At 44.5% G+C, this 18,801-nt stretch overlaps 1 protein-coding gene and 1 long non-coding RNA gene across 2 annotated transcripts in view; both read left to right on the top strand.

Moving 5' to 3' along the window:
* The window catches only part of LOC147058512 (uncharacterized), a 37,255-nt gene extending 19,012 nt beyond the window's left edge, over positions 1-18,243 (top strand). Inside the window, exons 3-4 of the long non-coding RNA XR_015065853.1 lie at positions 12,721-12,827; positions 17,773-18,243. This is a non-coding gene — a long non-coding RNA (uncharacterized LOC147058512). The remainder of the gene's footprint in view (positions 1-12,720; positions 12,828-17,772) is intronic.
* Positions 586-5,448, top strand: gas1a (growth arrest-specific 1a). The gene has a single exon (XM_085909803.1). It carries the CDS (start codon positions 4,039-4,041, stop codon positions 4,825-4,827), a length of 789 nt encoding a protein of 262 aa, XP_085765929.1. The 5' UTR covers positions 586-4,038; the 3' UTR covers positions 4,828-5,448.
* Positions 18,244-18,801: the final 558 nt, after the last annotated feature.

Raw genomic sequence — 18,801 nt, 5'->3', positions numbered from 1 at the left:
GGTGTGTGGGTGTCCGTAAATAGACAGTGGTCTTGGAAGACTTTAAAAAAAAAAATCATTTAATGGGCCTGAGAAGACGACCGGAATTGGTGCACTAGGGAGGCTGGAATAGACGTCTGTCTGTCTGTTCGGAACAGCTGCGGGAAGAAGAGCGCCCCTTTTGCCTTTCTTAGACATGTGGACAGAGGCTGGAAGCAAGTGTGTGTGTGTGTGCGAGGGCACTTACAGATGGGATGGAGGAGGGGAGAAGGAACGAAGGGGAAACTGACGCTTTGAACGGCCTACCCACATGTGTTTATTTAGAAAAGCAAGCATTGTGTCATTGAGTTATTCCAACAAGCTACTCGAGGGCCAGTGTTAGTCCCACAATGACGGCTTTTTAAATACACAGTTTACACTCGGATGAAGTGCTCTCATAACCGCGTCCAACGTGCCAATTGGGGAGGGGGGGGGGGGTTATGTGCTTGAGTTTCACATTCCCCGCCCGCACTACTTGACATCTCTATAATCGACCGGCATGCCAAAGGTTGGCGGGAGGGGGGGGGGGGGGGTGTTCTACTGGGGGTCGTTTTGGACCCATTTGTTTTTCGCTTGTGATCTCTTCGACTGGTACTTTTGCTGCGCCCATAAGGACGCCTGTGGGATTTATTGTGTTGAATTCCTTTCAAGTGAATGTATGGTGGTTGCGTTGCATCATGGAAAGATTGGAGATTCTTGAGTCAAGTCCAAGATTTGATGTTGTCGGGTTGAAACTTTTTCTAGCATTCTCATCGTTTTGATAGCCAGAGTTTCTTTTTTTTGCAAGCGCTCACGTGTGCATTGAGGTCACAGAGGCTAATCGTCACAACAGCCGGTCGGGCCCCGAAAGCAGATCGGAGAGGTCTTTAGGTGTGCGTTACCTGGATCGTTCTATTCTTTTATCCGCCTGGCACCCAAACAGTGGAAAGAAATCCACGAGCCAAAACATTTCAGCCTCGAGTTGAAAAAAAATAAAAAATGTTATGACGTTTTGTTGGATGTTTGCTCAGACGTTCACCAGGATGCTCAACTCGTGGAAAGACGATCAGGAGTTTCCAAGAAACTTTAAATGCAATTTCAGAGATAGAAAAAGATAAAACTTTTCCAAACTTTTTCCCCCCACCATTATGATGGCCTACAACCTATGCACTTAAAAAAAAGATACAAATGTTCAATGGACTGTATTAATAAGGGTCAGCAGGACTGAGGCCTATTTGACATGATGGATGACTTTAATCATACTGATTAAAGACAACACACACACACACAGTCCTTATAACACTTGATTTAACACTACCCTCATTTAGCAGGATTATGAAGAAAGGACACTTTGAATTTAAGGTTTGTGATAGCCTCAGGAAATAATCACAAATGCCATCATGGCTATTCTGTTCCATGCAAAAAAGTCCAGTAGCCAAGGTTTAGATCACCATTGGGATTCTCCTTCTGTCAATCGTAGCCTCTCCGGCGTCATCCACCACGTCGAAACGTTTAATCTCTTAGGCAGTTCCAGGCCGAACAGATCGGCCAAAATCCCAGGAAGAGGACGGAACACGCAGAGGCAAATTAACAGGCAGAGACGAGGAAGGAAATGAATGTTTAATCTCGCTTGGTTCTGTTCCAAATAACTTATCACTTGCCATTATCGCTGCTTTGAAATCCCTTCGAGGAAGCAATTTGAATGGATAGTTCCTGCAAAGTCATTTCCTGTATTTGTATATTTCCGCATGGTGATACGCCGCCGTTGGATGATAGATAAGCTCCTCACGACACGGGCCATCCTTGAAGTGAAGTGGTCAACTGTACTTATTTGAAAGGTTTCATCCGAATCGGAATACATGAAAACCCTGCTGTTGCTATTACTAAGCATTAGCATTTAGCTAGTGAACTGAAAGTCGAAGCTATTGTGTTTGTGGTTGTTTCCTAATAGGAATACATGAAAACCCTGCTGTTGCTATTACTTAGCATTAGCATTTAGCTAGTGGACTGAAAGGCGAAGCTATTGCGTTAGTGGTTGCTTCCTAATTGGAATAGTTGAAAACCCTGCCGTTGCTATTGCTTAGCATTAGCATTTAGCTAGTGGACTGAAAGGCGAAGCTATTGCGTTAGTGGTTGTTTCCTAATTGGAATACTTGAAAACCCTGCCGTTGCTATTGCTTAGCTTTAGCATTTAGCAAGTGGACTGCGAGACTAAGCTATTGCGTTTTAAATATAAGTGGTTTGAAACTGATGCCAACTCTTTTTGTACTGGCCATTGTGTGTCCCCCCCTTCAAATCAATTTTCGAAATATGCTCCAGAAAATCGCCTGGACTGTTCAAGAAAAATAATCACAACAAATGAACGGATGCTTTGAGTTCATTTGACCGACGCCTTGAAAGCACTCGAAACGGCCACCTTGTTGATGTTTGGAAATCTTCTTCCGAGGTTCCGTTCTTTGTACTGGAGGTACTGGCGAGGTATTGGGTTCCCGGTATCCATCATTTCGGACGAGTCGGGACCTTGGAAGAGCGCCAGCGGCGTCTCCGCTAGCCAGCCGTAACTGACATTGAGTGCATTGTTTGCGGCGGGAAGCTCGGCGCTGTGGCCTAAAGGTACATTCCAGAGATCAGAAACACAAACAGTCTTTGTGCCCTCGCTGCTCTCTTTGCCCGACTCCCTCATCCACATCAAGCCTCGGCGGCTAAACGGCCTCCTCCGGTTCGTGTGTCAACATGTGGGCTATCGTTTTACTCTCATCCCAGAGACACACACACACACACACACACACACACAGGCTTACGCAGCGCTCGCTCGTTTGTCATGTGGATGGCGACAATGTCGGCCGCTTTGAGAGAGACTGTGAAATCAAGGCAGTTTCTAAAACAAATAGCATTCGGCTTTTATTGATGTTTTGTCAAGGGGAACATAGACTCCTTTGAATTTAAAGTCATCAGTCGTTAAGGTTGGGAAACTTGGCAGTTAATTCCGCTCAATCATTTCAGATGAAATGATGAAGATTCAAAACGCATGCCCCTCGGGGTTAACGTTATTGTGATTATCAAGGGGATGAAAGGCTGATTTGTGGTTTTTAAGTACTTAGAAAACCAAATTCTCTTGGCTCGTCTCCCTCGACTTATTCATTCATCTTCCGTACCGCTTATCCTCATGAGGGTCAATGGATATTGAAGATTAAAAAAAAAAAAAAATGCAATAAAGCATGAAAGGCAGAGGGCGCTATGCAAAACCAACAAAAGGGAACTTCTATTCGTGTTTGGGCAGTTTTAATAGTCTACTTGGTGTGAGATGAAAAAATTCTATCATGAGCAAAGATGTTAGAATTCTGCTATTCAAGTGAGCAAGATTACGAATGAAATGTTACATTGAATGGAATAATGCATTGTTTTTATTATTTGGGGGGAAACACTGGCAAAGACAATCCGTTTATAGAGTAGTAACCTCAAGCCTGAAGATGTGTTGTTCTTCACCCTCACTCCTCCTCCTGGGCCGAACTCCCGCCCTCCACACGTCAAAGCCACAACAAGAGGGGGGGGCAACCAATGAGCTGCTGAGGGCTCCAGAGTCGAGTGGGACCGGGGAACTCGCACACAAAATGCGCTGGACCACTTTGCGACCTACAAGTCTTGTTGTTTTCACCTCCTCCTTTGCACAAGTTTGTTTGCACTCCCGTGCGCGCACGGACTCGCAAAAGGAGCCACTTGGAAGACTTTTTTTTTTTTTTGGATGGGTGGGGGGACTTGAGCCGTTCTATTTTGTGTTGCTGTTCGCCGAGATCCGGGCGGGGGTGTTGGAAAGGAAAAGGGGGTGCAATGGAGCGCTGAGATGGAATGATTTGTCCCTTAAAACTTTCGTGCTTTGGATAAATGGGCACGCGGAGTGTTGACGGAGCCGGGATTCCACGGCAGCCTGTTGAACGGACTCAGATTTTCGGATTAATGTCCTTGGAAGTGGCGTTCAAGTTTTACCTTATGACTCTGCTGTGAGTTTTACCATCCACCACCGCAACCACCACCACCACCACCATGGCAACCTTTGGCGCGCTGGCACGGAGCCTCTGCGGCTCACTCGGCCCACTAACCTGCGTGCTTTTGCTTGCGGCGCTATCCGCAGCCTCGCCACCCCACGGCCGGAGACTTATCTGCTGGCAGGCCATCCTCAACTGCCAAAGGGAGCCCGAGTGCAATTACGCGTACGATCACTACTTGCGCGCCTGCGCGCCGGTGTTGAACGGGGACAGGAAGAAGTGTCCCAGCCATTGCATCTCGTCTCTGGTGCAGCTCAATCTAACCCGAAACGGACCGGTGCTGGAGGACTGCAGCTGCGGTCACGATACGTTTTGCACGCGCACAAAACTGGCCATCGAGCCCTGCTTGCCTCGGACTACCAGTTCGGGCTGCACGGCGGCCCGGATGCAATGCTTGGACGATCAGCAGTGCAGCTCTACCTTGAGCGACTATTTGAAACACTGCGGTAAACTTTTCAGCAGCTCCGTGTGCACCGACTCGTGTCGCAACGTGATCGCCGCCCTACGTAGGATCCCCAAGGGCCAGCAGTTGGACACTTGCATGTGCGACGGCGACGAAAGGCCCATCTGCGAGTTTATCAAGAGCAACATGAAGCGCCGCTGTTTCGGCGCACCGGTGACGGAAGAGAGCAGCGGCTTCCACGATGACTATGACGCGGAGGACGACGAGGACTACACGGACTCGGACTACAGGGAAGACCCGATGAATGGAGCCTCTCTCCCGGAGCTCCTCTCGGTTTTGACCCTGCTGCTGCCATCCATTTTGGCTCTAACGCCCCTCTTTTGATCGCCAACCGGAGGATCGCATAGACGTTTGAACGCAGATTTAAGTGGATTATATTTTCTATGCAAATTGCCACCAGAGGGGAACTTTAGTAGCTCCAAACTCACCAGACGCTCAGCTCATACATTGAGATTGATTTTGATTTTTCATCCAGAGTCCAGCAGCAGTTTAAATCTTCATATCCACGTAATGCTGTGCACTGCCAATCTTTTACAGTCTTTTTAAAGATATGAGCTATTTTTTATATGACTGTTGTCTCATTGGGCATCTGATCGCCAAGTATTTAATGCTGGAATTGAGGAGGGTGGAAAAAAAAAGTGTAAATAGCCAAAAGGTGAAATGAAATAATTTATTCAATGCCAACCAGTCACATCCAAATGTTCGTGGTGTTAATAAAAGACTGAGAATACCAGCTTTAAAGGGAAGTTATTATTGTCCACATTCACTTGTACATTGTATATATGTGTATAGCTGATATAGATATAGAGAATCTTCTATGATACAGGCTATGTGCTGATTTATTGACTGTCTGTAGCCTATAGAAAGAAATGTCTAAATCCACTGTATGGTTTGCCTTAATGATATACTTTTATAGAAGGCATAAAGGAAAACTTGAATACATCATCCTTGACTGTGACTTGTTTTGATTTCACACTTTGACGTCAAAGGCTTCCTATTTCAGTCGTTGAAACGGTGAAAGTTCAAACTAAACAGCGGCGAACTACAGTTGAAACTAAAGGTTGGATGAAAAAACTTTGACATTGTATTTTATTTCACAAGGAAAATCAGGGTTTAATCATCCTTGTGGGACACGGAATGGAATTCCATACATCCGTTTTTCTACAGCGCTTGTCCTCGGTCAGGTCACGGCTGAGCTTGATCCTAAACCAGCTGATTTTGGCCGAGAGGAGGGGGGGGGGGTACACCCTGGACTGGCGGACAGCCAATCACAAGGCACGTCAAGACAGGCGAGCATTCACACTGTCGTTGAGTATCAACAAAACCCGTGCTGCCGCTAAAATCAAACACGACAGCATCCTAAATGTGATCGAAGTATTCCCCAAAATAAATATATAGACAAACAACCATTCAAACTGAACAAGAAAACTTGGCAGGAGTAAAAATGTTTACAATTGAGACTGACACTGACAGCAGTGCTATCGGCAGGCGCATGGATTTGCATTTGTTTGGTTCAATGTTTGTTCTTGTCTTTTCCATTCCACTGGTGTAACTCTGCTTCATTTGAAAATATCCAAGTGTATCTAGAAATATTGTGGTATTTATGTATGTTCAACGGTTAGCCCTTGGTAGTATCAGTCGACAAGAATTAGCTTTCAATTTCACACGAGTTGCTGACCTCGGATCTAAAGTTAGCCGTTTAATTCTTCTTCCAATTAAAAATCTCTGGCGCATGTGTACAAATGTTTGTTGATGTCCACGTCGAGGGGCGGCGGCGGTGGCGGTGGTGGTTAAGGGCCGTCTAGCTGAATGGATGGAGGAGAAGTCGAGTGGCATCTTTGTCATGGAAATGTTAAGCACATAATAGTTGAGCGGGACAATGGCGAGCCACTTCATTCTTTCAGGCCGGCTTGACACCTCTGGAGAGGCGAGCGGCAGGGAAGCATGTGGGAACGATCTTGCCTCGGCCGCCGCCGCCGGGCTTCTCCAGATCCTGGCAAGAGATGTTTTTGTGAAATGATCTTTTCCATGAGTAGTTGCTGTAACAAAAACTTGGTGGGAAAAAAAAAAGGGCCTGTTTCATCACCAATGTGTTCTTTATTGACCGCCAACATGTCCTCTCAAAAAGTCCCCTTGCAAAAAAAAGTTTCCCCGGTGTCGTGAAGTATCAGCGTGTAGAGTTCCAGGAGGAGAAAGGCTCTGGAGCCCAGCGTGGCTTTGGCTCCTCCTCCTCATCTTTCTTTTGACTCTCACACTTGCACAGGCTGATTCGATTCTTAGGGGGGGCTGGGGGGGTCACAGCATGCACATAATAATGTGTAGGGTGTAAATGGATGAATGTGGAAAACTTCCCCAAGCTGGTTTTGATTCACACGATTGGTTAGCTCCGAACACACCCACAACCCGGTTAGAGTAGGGTGTGCACACTTGTGCAACCGCATTATTTCAAGTGTTTGTTGAGTTGTACATGTTATAGGTCACACCACGGTGAAATAGTTTAGAAATGTTGTTTTTCTTTTTTTTTTTTTTTTTTTTAATTGCAGGGGTGTGTAGACTTTTGATATCCACTGTATGTTATGATGGTTGGTATGAGTTGAGGAAAGCCACAGCAAATATGATTTTAAAACCCAACACACACAATCTTGTAGGTGCTCGTTTTGGATTTCATTTATCATCGCTCTTTTTTTTTTTTCTTTTTTTCTCGTGTCAAATATCTTTGACATCAGCCCCCCCCCCCCCCCTCTATTGCAGTACAATGTTTACAAAACGCCAGCGGCCTCTCGCCGCCGATACTGCGGTTGGAAGCCACACGCGGCCTGCTTCTAATAAAGAACTCCAATAATCCCCACGACCATTTTGTCGAGCGCGTCCGAGGTGAAATTCATGTTTTGGGTTTGGATCCCGGCTCAATACGTTAGCCTGAGGACAAGGCAAAAATAATTACAACGACTTTATTACTCCTTGGGATACTCTACCACATGGAATGTTTAACCTTAGCCCCACTTTTCCTTGCAGTGTTTTCACTTAAGTCTTGGCATCTGTTTGGGGTGACGTTTTTTTCCCCTCTTGTTGAGGTAAATGAAAAACTGACATGGAATGTGATCTCAGCAGGAGCTTTTGACCCCCCCCTCTTCCCACCTCCCCAAACTCCAAAGTGTTCCAGTTTGTTCTCTTAAAATGATTCCTACGTCCGTAGTGTAGCTTGCATATTTTCTTTTAGGAGCACTCAGCTATAATCCATCAAAAGGTCAGATCTCGCCAACTCCACTCCTTACGTTTCTGTTTTTCCATTCTTGTAAATTCATGTGCAAGCACGATGTCAGGATGAGAGGAGAAGTCAAGTCATTGTAGTTTGTCCTCGGAGGTTCGGCGGCCATATTGCCCCCTTTGGGTCGTGAAGGCTCATGTGCAGAAAGTGATGTCGAAAAGGTTGGACAGTTGGAATGGCTGAGACGTCGGCGCAAAAGGAGGAGGAGGAGGCACTGAGATGGAAAAGTTCATTTGAAAGGATTTGGAAATAATCCCCCAAAGTTACCACAGCGTAGGCTCGAATGAACTTCCAATTTGACCCCCTCGTGTGCTTCCCGCTTTAAGAAATGTTTTCTTGTTTGCAGAGAGTTTCAATTGGAGGAGTATTCGACGCTCTCGTTCCACCATTACTCTAGGAGTTCAAAGGCAATCAGACGAGAACGTTCTGGCTGGCTCTCGTTAGCGGACTTTCCAGCGACCCCTTGTTGTTTTTCTCCCTTCTATTTCAGCTGCCACTTTGATTCCATCATGCAAGACCACTGCTGGGTTGGCAACCCTTTGAAATGAGCAAAAGGCCTGTAATCCAGTTACCCAAACTGCAGGCCCACTCCTCGGGGTCCTGAGACAAAACCTGCAGCACTAATCCCACTGTCACTCGGAGGAACGCTTCGCTACCTGACTGGCGCTGGCAGCCATTTCTAATATTCCCTGTTTGGAAATGTCGCTGAGGAGCGTTAGACAAAAGGGAGGGCTCAAAGGGTAGCATGCTGCTTTTTTCTAAAGATGGGCCTTCATTTTTTTTTTTTAATCAGTTCAAAGAAACAATTGGATATCATAGAGAAGCTACTGTACCAAAATCAGCAGAATTTAGCATGTTCTAGTAAACACCAGAATGAATGAAGTAGATTTGATATGCTACTTTTGATGCTAAGCTAACGGTCATGCTTACCAATGCCTTTGATGGGAACATCGCCCCTGCCAACATGGCCGCCCCCATTAGCCTGTTAGCCGTTAGTTCTTGTGGACTACACTTCTCAAGCAGTAACTAACTAGCTAACCAACCAACTGAATTAACTGAATGGGCCTATTTTTCCCCCCTCATAGCTGCTTTGAAAAATTGCATTCGACAACACTGCAATGTTGATTAGAATTCAATGAGTTATTCAGCCCTCTTCGAGTTTACCCCAGAGATGTTTTGATGAACTTTTTCCTCACCAAACTCCTCCAAGCATGCATACTTTGACCGCACTTGAAGATCATGTTGGGGCCTTCCTGAAACTGTTCCACTTGTCCTCCAATACATTTGTCTATCAAGTGTAAATGAGCTTTTGTTTGGTGACAAGGGCTTTTCGAGTTCAGGGGGGGGGGCATTTCCAGCATACGTCAGACTATAGAGAAGCCAGAGTGTTTTCCTTTTACTTTGACCACAAGGCAAACAACTCCACCCGCAGATAAACAAAACACGAGGCAGGGGGGGGGGCCACACGCCGAGCGAGATGCACACAGACAACAAGTCGCGGCTGACTTTGGGTCTGCGAGTCACCAGAACTTTCTGACTGCTTAAAGAAAAAAATGTCATGGGAGTCAGATGCATTGCATTCGCGGGGGGTGTTTTTTTTTCTCCCTCCAACCCCGGCAGGCTAAAGCCTAGCCTAACCTTAACCCCTTTGCGAGAGGCCCCCACTTTTCAAGGAGTACGCGGGGAGGGGGGGGGAGTAGGAGATAATGGCAGTGGGGGTGCGCGGATGAGAGAAAGAGACAGAGAGAGGAAAACACAAAACTTGCTGACACGGGGCATAACTTAATTTCCACGGTAGGGGGACAGCTGTGCGGTGTAATCTGCCATGGCAGCCCATTCACACTTCAATGGCAGGCTTGACCCGCCAAGGAAAACTGGAAACGCAGCCAGCTCATTCCCACTGAAGGAGGTGCTGACCGGGCCACCATTTATGGGCTTGTCTTAAAGAAACATACCCCGCTCGCTTGTTATGGATGACACTCCACCCCCCCACCCTCAAACCCTCCCAAACAACACACTGACAAGCATGTACATTTGTGGAATTTCTTAACTCTGTTATATACTATTAATACTATTTTGTATTATCACCTAATTTCTGCCGCTGCTTAACTACTCGGTAGATCTCAGTGCCGCCTGGCATGTTTCAACACAACGAGGAGGGCAACTCTAAATTTGGACGTGTCTGTGTTGCCTGTCGAAAAATAACATTTTTTAAAACAACATAACTCAACGAACTAAATTCCGCCTTCTCTGCCAAGAAAAGAGATGACGACTTTTTTTGCAATGATTAGATCAACATTGGCTCACAATGTTGTGCGTGTCGCGTCAGTGATGGCACGACCGCACGTTTCAATGGTCGTTTGTCTCAAACGTGCTCTGTTTTGGACTGGCGACCAGTTTGGTGAGTCAGCTGGGATGGGCTCCAGCTCACCCACAACTCTAATGAGGACAAGCGCTATAGAAGATGGATGGACGGACGGATGGCATTCTTGATATGCCTTTATATGCTAATCTAACTCATATGGCCCCGAAGCGTAAGGACAGCCTCGCTCCTCTGTCTTCCAAAAAGTTGGCCAATTAGAGGAAAGTTTAGGGAGGGGGGAACTTAGGGGATTTAAAGCAACGTGTTTTTTTTCCCCCTCTCCTTTATTTCCCCAACCCTGAATAGGCACTCTAGCACAATCAAGATCCAGTTTTGTACTGCAAAGGTAATGCTTGGATTTGATTGACGCTGTTTATTATTGTACTTGTATTCAATTACAAAAAAAAGTAATAAAAAAAAAGATCATCAAATTATGACAAATATCTATTGATGTTACCTTATGATATATTAAAAATGGCTGATTTGTATCAATTTCTAAAATCCAATTAAATCGGCTGTGCGCCAGTTGTCATTTGAATGGCGGGCTTGCATCATGATGTTATGGATGAAGTTCTCGAATCAGAGTTCCAAAGGCACCGCACTTTGTCCCGGCATCACTCCGACAAGTCCCCAAACTTAAATATGTAAACGACAATGTGCTTTGGCCCTCAAATGAATAATGAGGCCCTAGCTTGGGAGTTGCGGGGAGTTAATAGTTTGAGTGTGGAAGTCAATAGGCTCCGGGGTCTCACTCCATTAAGCTGACCCCCGGGGCCACGCATTCATCCCTCACACATTCATTTCCTCCTTTTATGCCGCCTGTGTGAGCCCAACGCGGGTAGGCAGGAGCGTGGGCCCACGCAAGCCGGCCGCTTGGCCTCTTACGCGCACTGTAGGTCATAAATATGTTGGCTATGCCGCGTGAGCTCGACCCGGCTTTGTTAAGCCCAACACAAGCGGGAGCCTTCAAAGTAATTAATGAAGAGGCAGGCGTGGCACAGAAGACGCCTTGAATGCCCACGCAGGGCTGAGTTAAGTCTTTTTTGGAGTGTCGGTGTGTGGGTCGCTCGGACCCGACGTACTTTTTTGTCATGTTTGATAACAGACTCGATCTGTCGGCGCGGCGCTTTAGTCTTGCCTGACACTACACGTGAAAGCATCTTTCGAAAAAGTCACTCGAAGGAAGACTTTAGATTCTAGACGTTATTAAATGCTTCCTTTATTTTTGATTTTTTTTTTTTTTTTTAGAATAAACGTGTGCGTTAGCATCTGTAGAGTCATTAAGCAATACAAAATACTGATCAGACAAATTTACAAATCTAGTTGAGTGACGGAGTGGACACAGATTCTCTTTCTGCATTTCACTTGTACAAAAAAAGTTGAATTCCCCCCCCCAAAAAAAAAAAATCAGTGTGAAAGTGGTAAGTAAGTGATCTGTTTATTCATCAGATTAGCCCCTGAGCTGTGTAAGCGCGAGTCCATTCACCGCCGCTGCTCCAGGTCATTTTCTTTCCCGTTGTGTTCTCCTGCCGTGGCTTTTGTAAACATCTTCAAGTGAAATCCCAAGAGCAAACACGTCCCCGCCTGCGTCTCTGTCTGACGAGAAAGGGAAACGTGTACTTTTTGGAAACTGACACATTTTACGTGGCTCTCGAAAAGAACATTTGTGTGCCCGCGAAAGACAAACTATACAATTGTTTCAGAATAATTCTGAGGTCTGCCATTTTTTGTGAGTCTTGGTGGCACAGGAAAAAAAAACATGATACATCAGACATGAGCTAAGCACATAATGAATAATCCCCACTTTTGGTGGCACAATGGTGCAGTTTAGTGAAGCAGGCCAGAGCAAGGCCGCTGATTGAGGGTCATCAATAAAGGCCTCTTTGTGCAGGCGCTCACAATGGAGCAGGAAGGTTTTCACATGTCTCTGCCTCTCTCGTCTTCTTTTTGGGAAGGAGCTTCCATGAATTTAACGCAGGGTCTAAAATTAGGAAGCCGAAGCATTTGGGGTCGTGGCGCCAGTGGGTCTTCACACTCGTAAATATGCTATACAAAAATCTATTATAAATCTATGCAACAGTTTATAGTTTGGGATTGCTGCTAACAGTGAAGAAAACTTCGATGATGTTCAGTTTTTCTGTTAAAATGAAGAGACAACCCCCCCCCCCCCCCCCCCCATAAATTAGACATTTCATTTGCTTTAGTGAACCACCCAAAATTTGTGTTGGCCTAGATATGGCCCCCGGGCCTTATCTTTGTAAGAACCAATCCCACAAATAATCTGACATGAATGTGTCAAAAAGATCTCATTTTATTCTTTTAATATTCATCTTTTCAACTTTGATGTGGAAAATGAATATCCAATTTAATTTTCATGCAATTTAGTATTGTGTAACTTTTTTTTTTTCCCCCCATGTTCTATGAAACTACTTGTTTACTAACCCTCTGTTTGAAATAAAAATTAAAAGACAAACTTTTTGTGAATAAACTGATTAAAATCATGGCCTACTGAGTGGAAAGTTTTTTTTGTTGTTGTTTTTTTTAGCAATGTGAAATGGATTTAAAATAGATGTGAACTTCTTTGCAGGACTGAGGCGCCATATTGTGGATGAGCCAAAGTGTTCAGCACCTCAACAAACAGCTGTTCCCTTCTTACAAATCCAAAAGTCATCCACAGATGCAACACAAAAACAGGTGAAGACAAACACGCATCTTAGTACATGATCAATTCGGTGACGAGAACTCTGCTTTTCGGCCACACGGTTAGTTCGAGAGTCAAAGACAAAGTGTGTAAATATTTCCAAGCGTGTGTGAACCTCCAGCTGCTCCCGTGGCAAAGGGATAACATCATTCATGATATAAAAGCGCCTTTTCACTCATTCAACTGAACAATCGGCGGCAGTCGGGTCAGGTCATGGTTACGGGATGTGGTCCTCTCAACAATCTCTTCTGTTTTTTTTTTTTATTTCACCACGAGAGGGTTGATTGACCAAGAAATCAGTGACGGATATTCAAAACCAAACACTGAACGTAGGGCTTTATGTTTTGATAACCTAAGTGCCCGGGGAGAAGATATACGACTTCCTTCATAGGCCCGTGAAGTGTCGAGAAAAACCCCAAAAAGAGATCTCTGTGGTCCATTTGGGGAACGACTCCCCCCGCCAAAAAGCATTCACGAGCGCCATCGGGGTCTTCTCTTGTCTTTGCTCAAAAGGAGTTCTTCTCGTCAGACTATCTGCGCCCGAGGCGACAAATTGTCACGGGCTTAGAGACGAACTGTCTCATTCCTCTGCGGGCCCGGCCCGGCCCGGCTCGTTTTACAAGCGCCCCTCGGTGGAGTATCGCCTTCCAGTGGGTCCTTGGCCTTTGTTTGGCGGGGAAAGGAAACAACAGCTGTTGCTTTCACAGCATTTCTGAACCCTTGTGCGGAGAGAAAAAAAAAAAAAAAGCCCTTTTTTTTTCCTTTTTTTTTTCTTCCTACTCTTTAAAACAAAAAGCTCTTCTTTTGGCCAAAGGATCAGCGCCGCCAGCGGAGCTTTTTACCCCAAATTGCTCTCACTTTTTTTTTTTTAAACTCCCAAGTTGTTCACCTGTTTCATTACGAGCGGCGATGAAGGACACGGTCCGGATTCGCTTGCAATTATTGTGCCATCCAGCCTCCCGCTTCCCTCTGTCCACCTGCTGACAGATTTGCTAAATGAGTCCCGGCCCGGCCCGGAATGTTAATCAGAGAATTGGACATGTTGCTGGAGATTTGGCCGGCCGGCTGGCGGCCTTCTCAGTGGGCCCCTTCAACAGGTGGCCGCGTCTCATATCATGTGTTAAAGTCCCTGGAAATGAGATTTGGGGGCGGGGCTACAAATTATTGACATTATTTTCAAACGTACGTGACAATGTATTGAAATCCGTATTTTTTTTTCATCTACATTGCCAGTTAAATACACCAAAGCTAATGCTACTTAGCAACTTTATTGACAGTTTTCCATTTTTCTGTTACGGCCAGGGATGCTAACACGCTAACAATAGAGCATTACGACTAATAGATCCAGTTTCTCTCATGTCTTTATGAAGAAGAAAAATGATGTCCAATTTAACCTCAGAATGATTTAGGACTCTAGTAGACAGACAATTAATCCGATTCAAAAATTAAAGTCAGATCTTTAAATCCTGTATTGGATTTAAAAACAGGGGAGAAAAAATAGCAAGACATCCATTACAAATTTACTAACCATACAATTAGAACCAAATGACTGTCAAATTTCATTGCTCACATTTTTTTTTCTCCAGATTGATGTTTAAACAGGATTTAGACCAAATCAAAGCATCCATGAATCGTTTTGATTTTACCTGAAGCCCTTCAAATATTTGCTCCATCAAGCGGTTGAAGCGATCGAAGCCGCAAGCCACGGAAGCCGACCGGCGCAGTTTGTCTGTCGTTGCTTGTCAAAGTCATAAATCGGCGCAGACAAAAGAAGCCGAGAAGGCAGCCGAGGGATGCGAGTTGAGAGATGCCTCCATATTTAATTGCGCCAGACAATAGCCTGTGGTGACGGACGGCGCTGTAACTGCCAAATGTGATGTTTTTGTTTGTGGTTTGGCTGCGACAGGAGATGCTGCGAACGATCTGACGCTGCCTTTCTCCAACAGTAGACGAGCCTGACAATGTTTTTGTTTTTCATGTGGTTAGAAGAGGGAAATTTGTCTCGTAGTTGACGGGGCCCCTCCGGGATCAATTATGATGATGATTATTATGATGCAATAACGACTAATTACGGAACGATAACGCGCAGGTTTTGTGTTTTGTGCCGAGAAAACCGCAATGTTTAGTGTTCACGTCGACACGCTTGTAACACTTAGCTAATGCCGTCACACTTTTATCTCTCGGTATGTCAACATGGCGGAATTAAGGGCAATCAAAGATGGTGACGGTAAACTAAAACGTTGGGATCGCCTCTTAAACCCCCTCGCAAGTCAACGGCAGCCAAAGTAAACAAACTCTCCTTGCACCTCGAAAGCGGCAAAGTTATTTTCAATGAGAACGCCACTGTACAAAGATAAGTAATTATTCAAAGCTGGCTTATAAAGAATGAAAAGGTCGCCCTGGAGGTTTGTAAGGTGGCGGAGAAATTGTAATTTGGCGCTGGACAATAAAATTTGAAAACAAAAAGCGAGGAAACTTAACGTACGTCCAACGTAAAGCCACACGGCCGCTTTGCCGTTCAAATCTTCCATTTCAGACGGAGGTGGAGGCGTTTTAGGGAGTGAAGAGGTGAAGCAATGCTTAAGTGAAAACAGAGGACAAGGCCGAAGCGGCCCGATTTAGAACGTCGATTCTCGGAGGGGAGAGTCTCGCGAAAGGCCAATGGCGTCGCATGATGCTGCACCGCAGGAAATGGACTCCAAATCCCTGTGTCTGCCTGAAGCCTTTTTTTACTGACAGAGTCTGGGACCCGAGCCAACGAGAGCCACAAAGTCGTACTGAGAAAGAAGGTGGAAGAGATTAGAAAAAGGCTGCACATGTTTAGGTCACGTGTTCAACCTCAAAAGTCAATGCAAAATTGTGAACACAAACGGTGTAGCAGCACAACGAGACAGATCATGTAATATTACCAAAACTTAGATTCTATGAAAAATATTACCGAGTTACAGTCGTAGTCGATGAAAAGTACTCTCTTGGTTTGTAGAGTATCATAGTGCCAACTACTGGTCCGGCATGCATACGACAGCTTTTGCAGTTTCACGTCCTCCTCGTTAGCCGCACCTTCTACAGCTAACATATGAGATTCAGCTTTATAACTCAGACAATAAAACTCATTTGAGCAAATGCCTAAAAAAAAAAACAACTCCCCTCGTTCACCTTCACCAATGAGCAGTCCCGCCTTATTCCAGATGGAAAACGGCCAGGCCCAAAAAGATTAGCTCACCGCTGACGCACTGGCCAAGGCAAACTCGCACTCGTGTTTAAGGACATTTTTCCTCTTGCAGACCACAGGCTTTCCGACGGTGGCTTTGAAAGAGGCCGTCCGTGTGTGTGTGTGTGTGTCTGTCTGTGTGTGTGTGCCTGTACACCCCCCCCCCCCACACACACACACTAAAACTTGCTCTAATAAGTGTTTTAATTTTAATTGCATATTGAGATGTTTTTTCAGCGGGCTTTGATGTGTTGCTATGTCCCGCTTGTGAAGTACAACCTAATTACAAATTTACGATTAGCGGGTACTCGGAGTGGATTTTTCTTTTTTATCTTTTCTTTTTTTTTATGTGGGATTACCGCGTGTGTTCAAAAATCACCTGCAGGCACAAAGCTCAATACAGCGTTTAAACCACAGCCGCTTTTTGATTTGTTACTTATTGTCCACAAAACCTTTTTGTGATGGAATTCTATTTTAAAAAATGGCTTCAATTCTATTCATCCTAAAAAAAATATGAGAGTAATTTAAAAAAAAAAAAAGAATTAGGGAATAGTGGTTAAACTGTTGACAATTGTCTATTTTGCAAACAATACTTTTCATTTGCGGAGTTAGTGCACCAATTTAACTTTCATAATTTTATTAATTGTTATTCTTGCCTCATAAACACTTTTTTAAATTGGTTTTAAAGCATCATCTACCAGATTTTCTTAAAATGGGAATTTATCAAATGCTAACAAAACTGAACTCCTGATTGACATGAATTAACTTCATTTCCAACAATTGATTTTGTCCTTTTTAAAGTTCACCACTAAATGAAATCATACTGAAAATCAATGTAAATTAATATTTGAGGGTCTTATGTCAAAAAGGTGACTATTTCCATAATATATGAATTTTTTGAACATGTTGCCCAATGTCCTTTTCAATACAATTATTTAATAATCTTTTACAAAAAAAATCTGATCCATTTACTTTTTTCTGTTTTCCACCTAAACCAAAGCCAAAATATCCCTTAAGAATTGTGAACGCGGTGCTCTCAAAGCATATTAGAAATATCTTTTTTTTTTTTCTTTAGATGGCCAGCTGTGAGTAGTTTGGTCAGCCATGGGAAATCTCTCTCCCATTAGCTTGTCTCCTACTTTTGCTCGCCTCTCTTATCTTGCGGCGGGCTCCAGTGTACAATCAGTCCTCCAATAAATACACACAAATATTTCCTGATGATTCCAATCTGCTCTTGCGATATCCGCTATCCGCTCGATGCGTTATTAGTCGACGTTTGAGCAGCAAGACGGTGGAATTCTTACGCAACCATTGGCCTCTGACTTGTCAGCTCTTTTGCTGAGCGCTATAAAAGAAATGATACTTGAGAGGCAGCATGCTGGCTCTTTATGTGTGGTTATAAAGACTTTATGTGACCCAGGCAGGTCCGCCATCTTGGACTTGTTGCCTTTGCTCTGCGTGACGTCAGACCGTCGCCAGCCAACTTAAATTTAGTACAACCAGCTGGCGTAACTGCGGCTTTTTATGCGGGCCGAAGAAAAATGTTGCGCAATACTCTGTCGGAATGGCATCTTCATTGTACAGCTGCCTTTTCTTTATTTATTTATCTCTTTATTTATTTTGGAAATTCATTCAAACTGAATTTAAAAAAGCGTGAACATGGAAATAAGCGAGTCTGTTTTTTTCTCGGCCGTTCGCTTGCTCATCCCGCTTCTTCCCTGACGTAGCAACAGACATTCTTTGCCACAAGTGGAAGATAGCGACAGCGCGAGATGGCCAGATAAAACGAGACTGTCATGACATGCACGATGCCCCCCTCTTCGCAGTTCGTCATTCAGAGACAGAGCGCAAAACTGAAACGCTTGTGTTAGTCTTGTTGGTTCTTTTTGCGCACTTTTTGTTTGTTGTGTACTGGCCAAAACCAAAGTGGACATCGTCGCGCCACATGTGCTATTTTATTGTGATAAAAACAGATGTTGGGAAACCAAATGCGAGGTCAAAGTCAAAAGTGAGATGTAGAAAGCTGACACGGCCCGTTTCAAACATGTTCTGCCTCGGGCAGCGTTTGCCAGCTGCTTTTCATAATGCATCCCCCAGCCGAGCGTGTACAGTAGGTTATTAAAAAAAAAAAAAAAGACCTTCCTTCAGGTCCTGAATGCGGGCTTGTAAAAATCCTGACATGGTTATTTTAATTTCCTCTGTCTGCAAATTTTTCAATTTCCTTTAGCGGTCCCCATTTGCTCAGCATGATGCGTGAGATGTGCCACGTTGACGCCGCTGTCGCATTCACATGTGGTCTTAAAGTCTGTTCATATTATATTCATATTTATTAGGCCCATTTCGACCACAACAGAGTGCAGCTAGCTAGCTAGCTAACTAGTTACCTTTGGCTACTCTCTAAAAATGTATCTTACAATTCACATAAATGCTTGTCGGGGTTTTTTTTTTTTTTTTTAATCCAAGCGAGAAAGTCATTTTGAAGCCTCATTTTTATGTATACTCAGCGTTTTTTCCATTTAAATTTGGCAGAGTTGTTAACAACACTCTTCTTTGTGGTGTACCCAATTGGGAAAACATTTATTTTAACTTTACAGGGCCTTTCAGCGGTTGGCTTTGGGGCACCTTCATAAACGGTAAAGTGAACATTTTGATCAAAGAAACCACGAACGGCATTGTAATTCTTCCCAGTGTCAGTTTTTCCCCCTCGACGCACCGCAACCGCTGGTTATGTCGACGACGCTAAATACAACTCGGTT

The sequence above is a fragment of the Syngnathus leptorhynchus genome, chromosome 4, assembly GCF_054491065.1.
Source record: "Syngnathus leptorhynchus isolate UIUO chromosome 4, UIUO_Slep, whole genome shotgun sequence".
In the NCBI taxonomy this organism is placed as follows: Eukaryota; Metazoa; Chordata; class Actinopteri; order Syngnathiformes; family Syngnathidae; genus Syngnathus; species Syngnathus leptorhynchus.
This window is presented reverse-complemented; position numbering and strand designations above follow the sequence as displayed.

Excerpts from the sequence above, each read along its gene's own strand:
- gas1a (XM_085909803.1), top strand. The coding sequence starts at position 4,039 with ATGGCAACCTTTGGCGCGCTGGCACGGAGCCTCTGCGGCTCACTCGGC.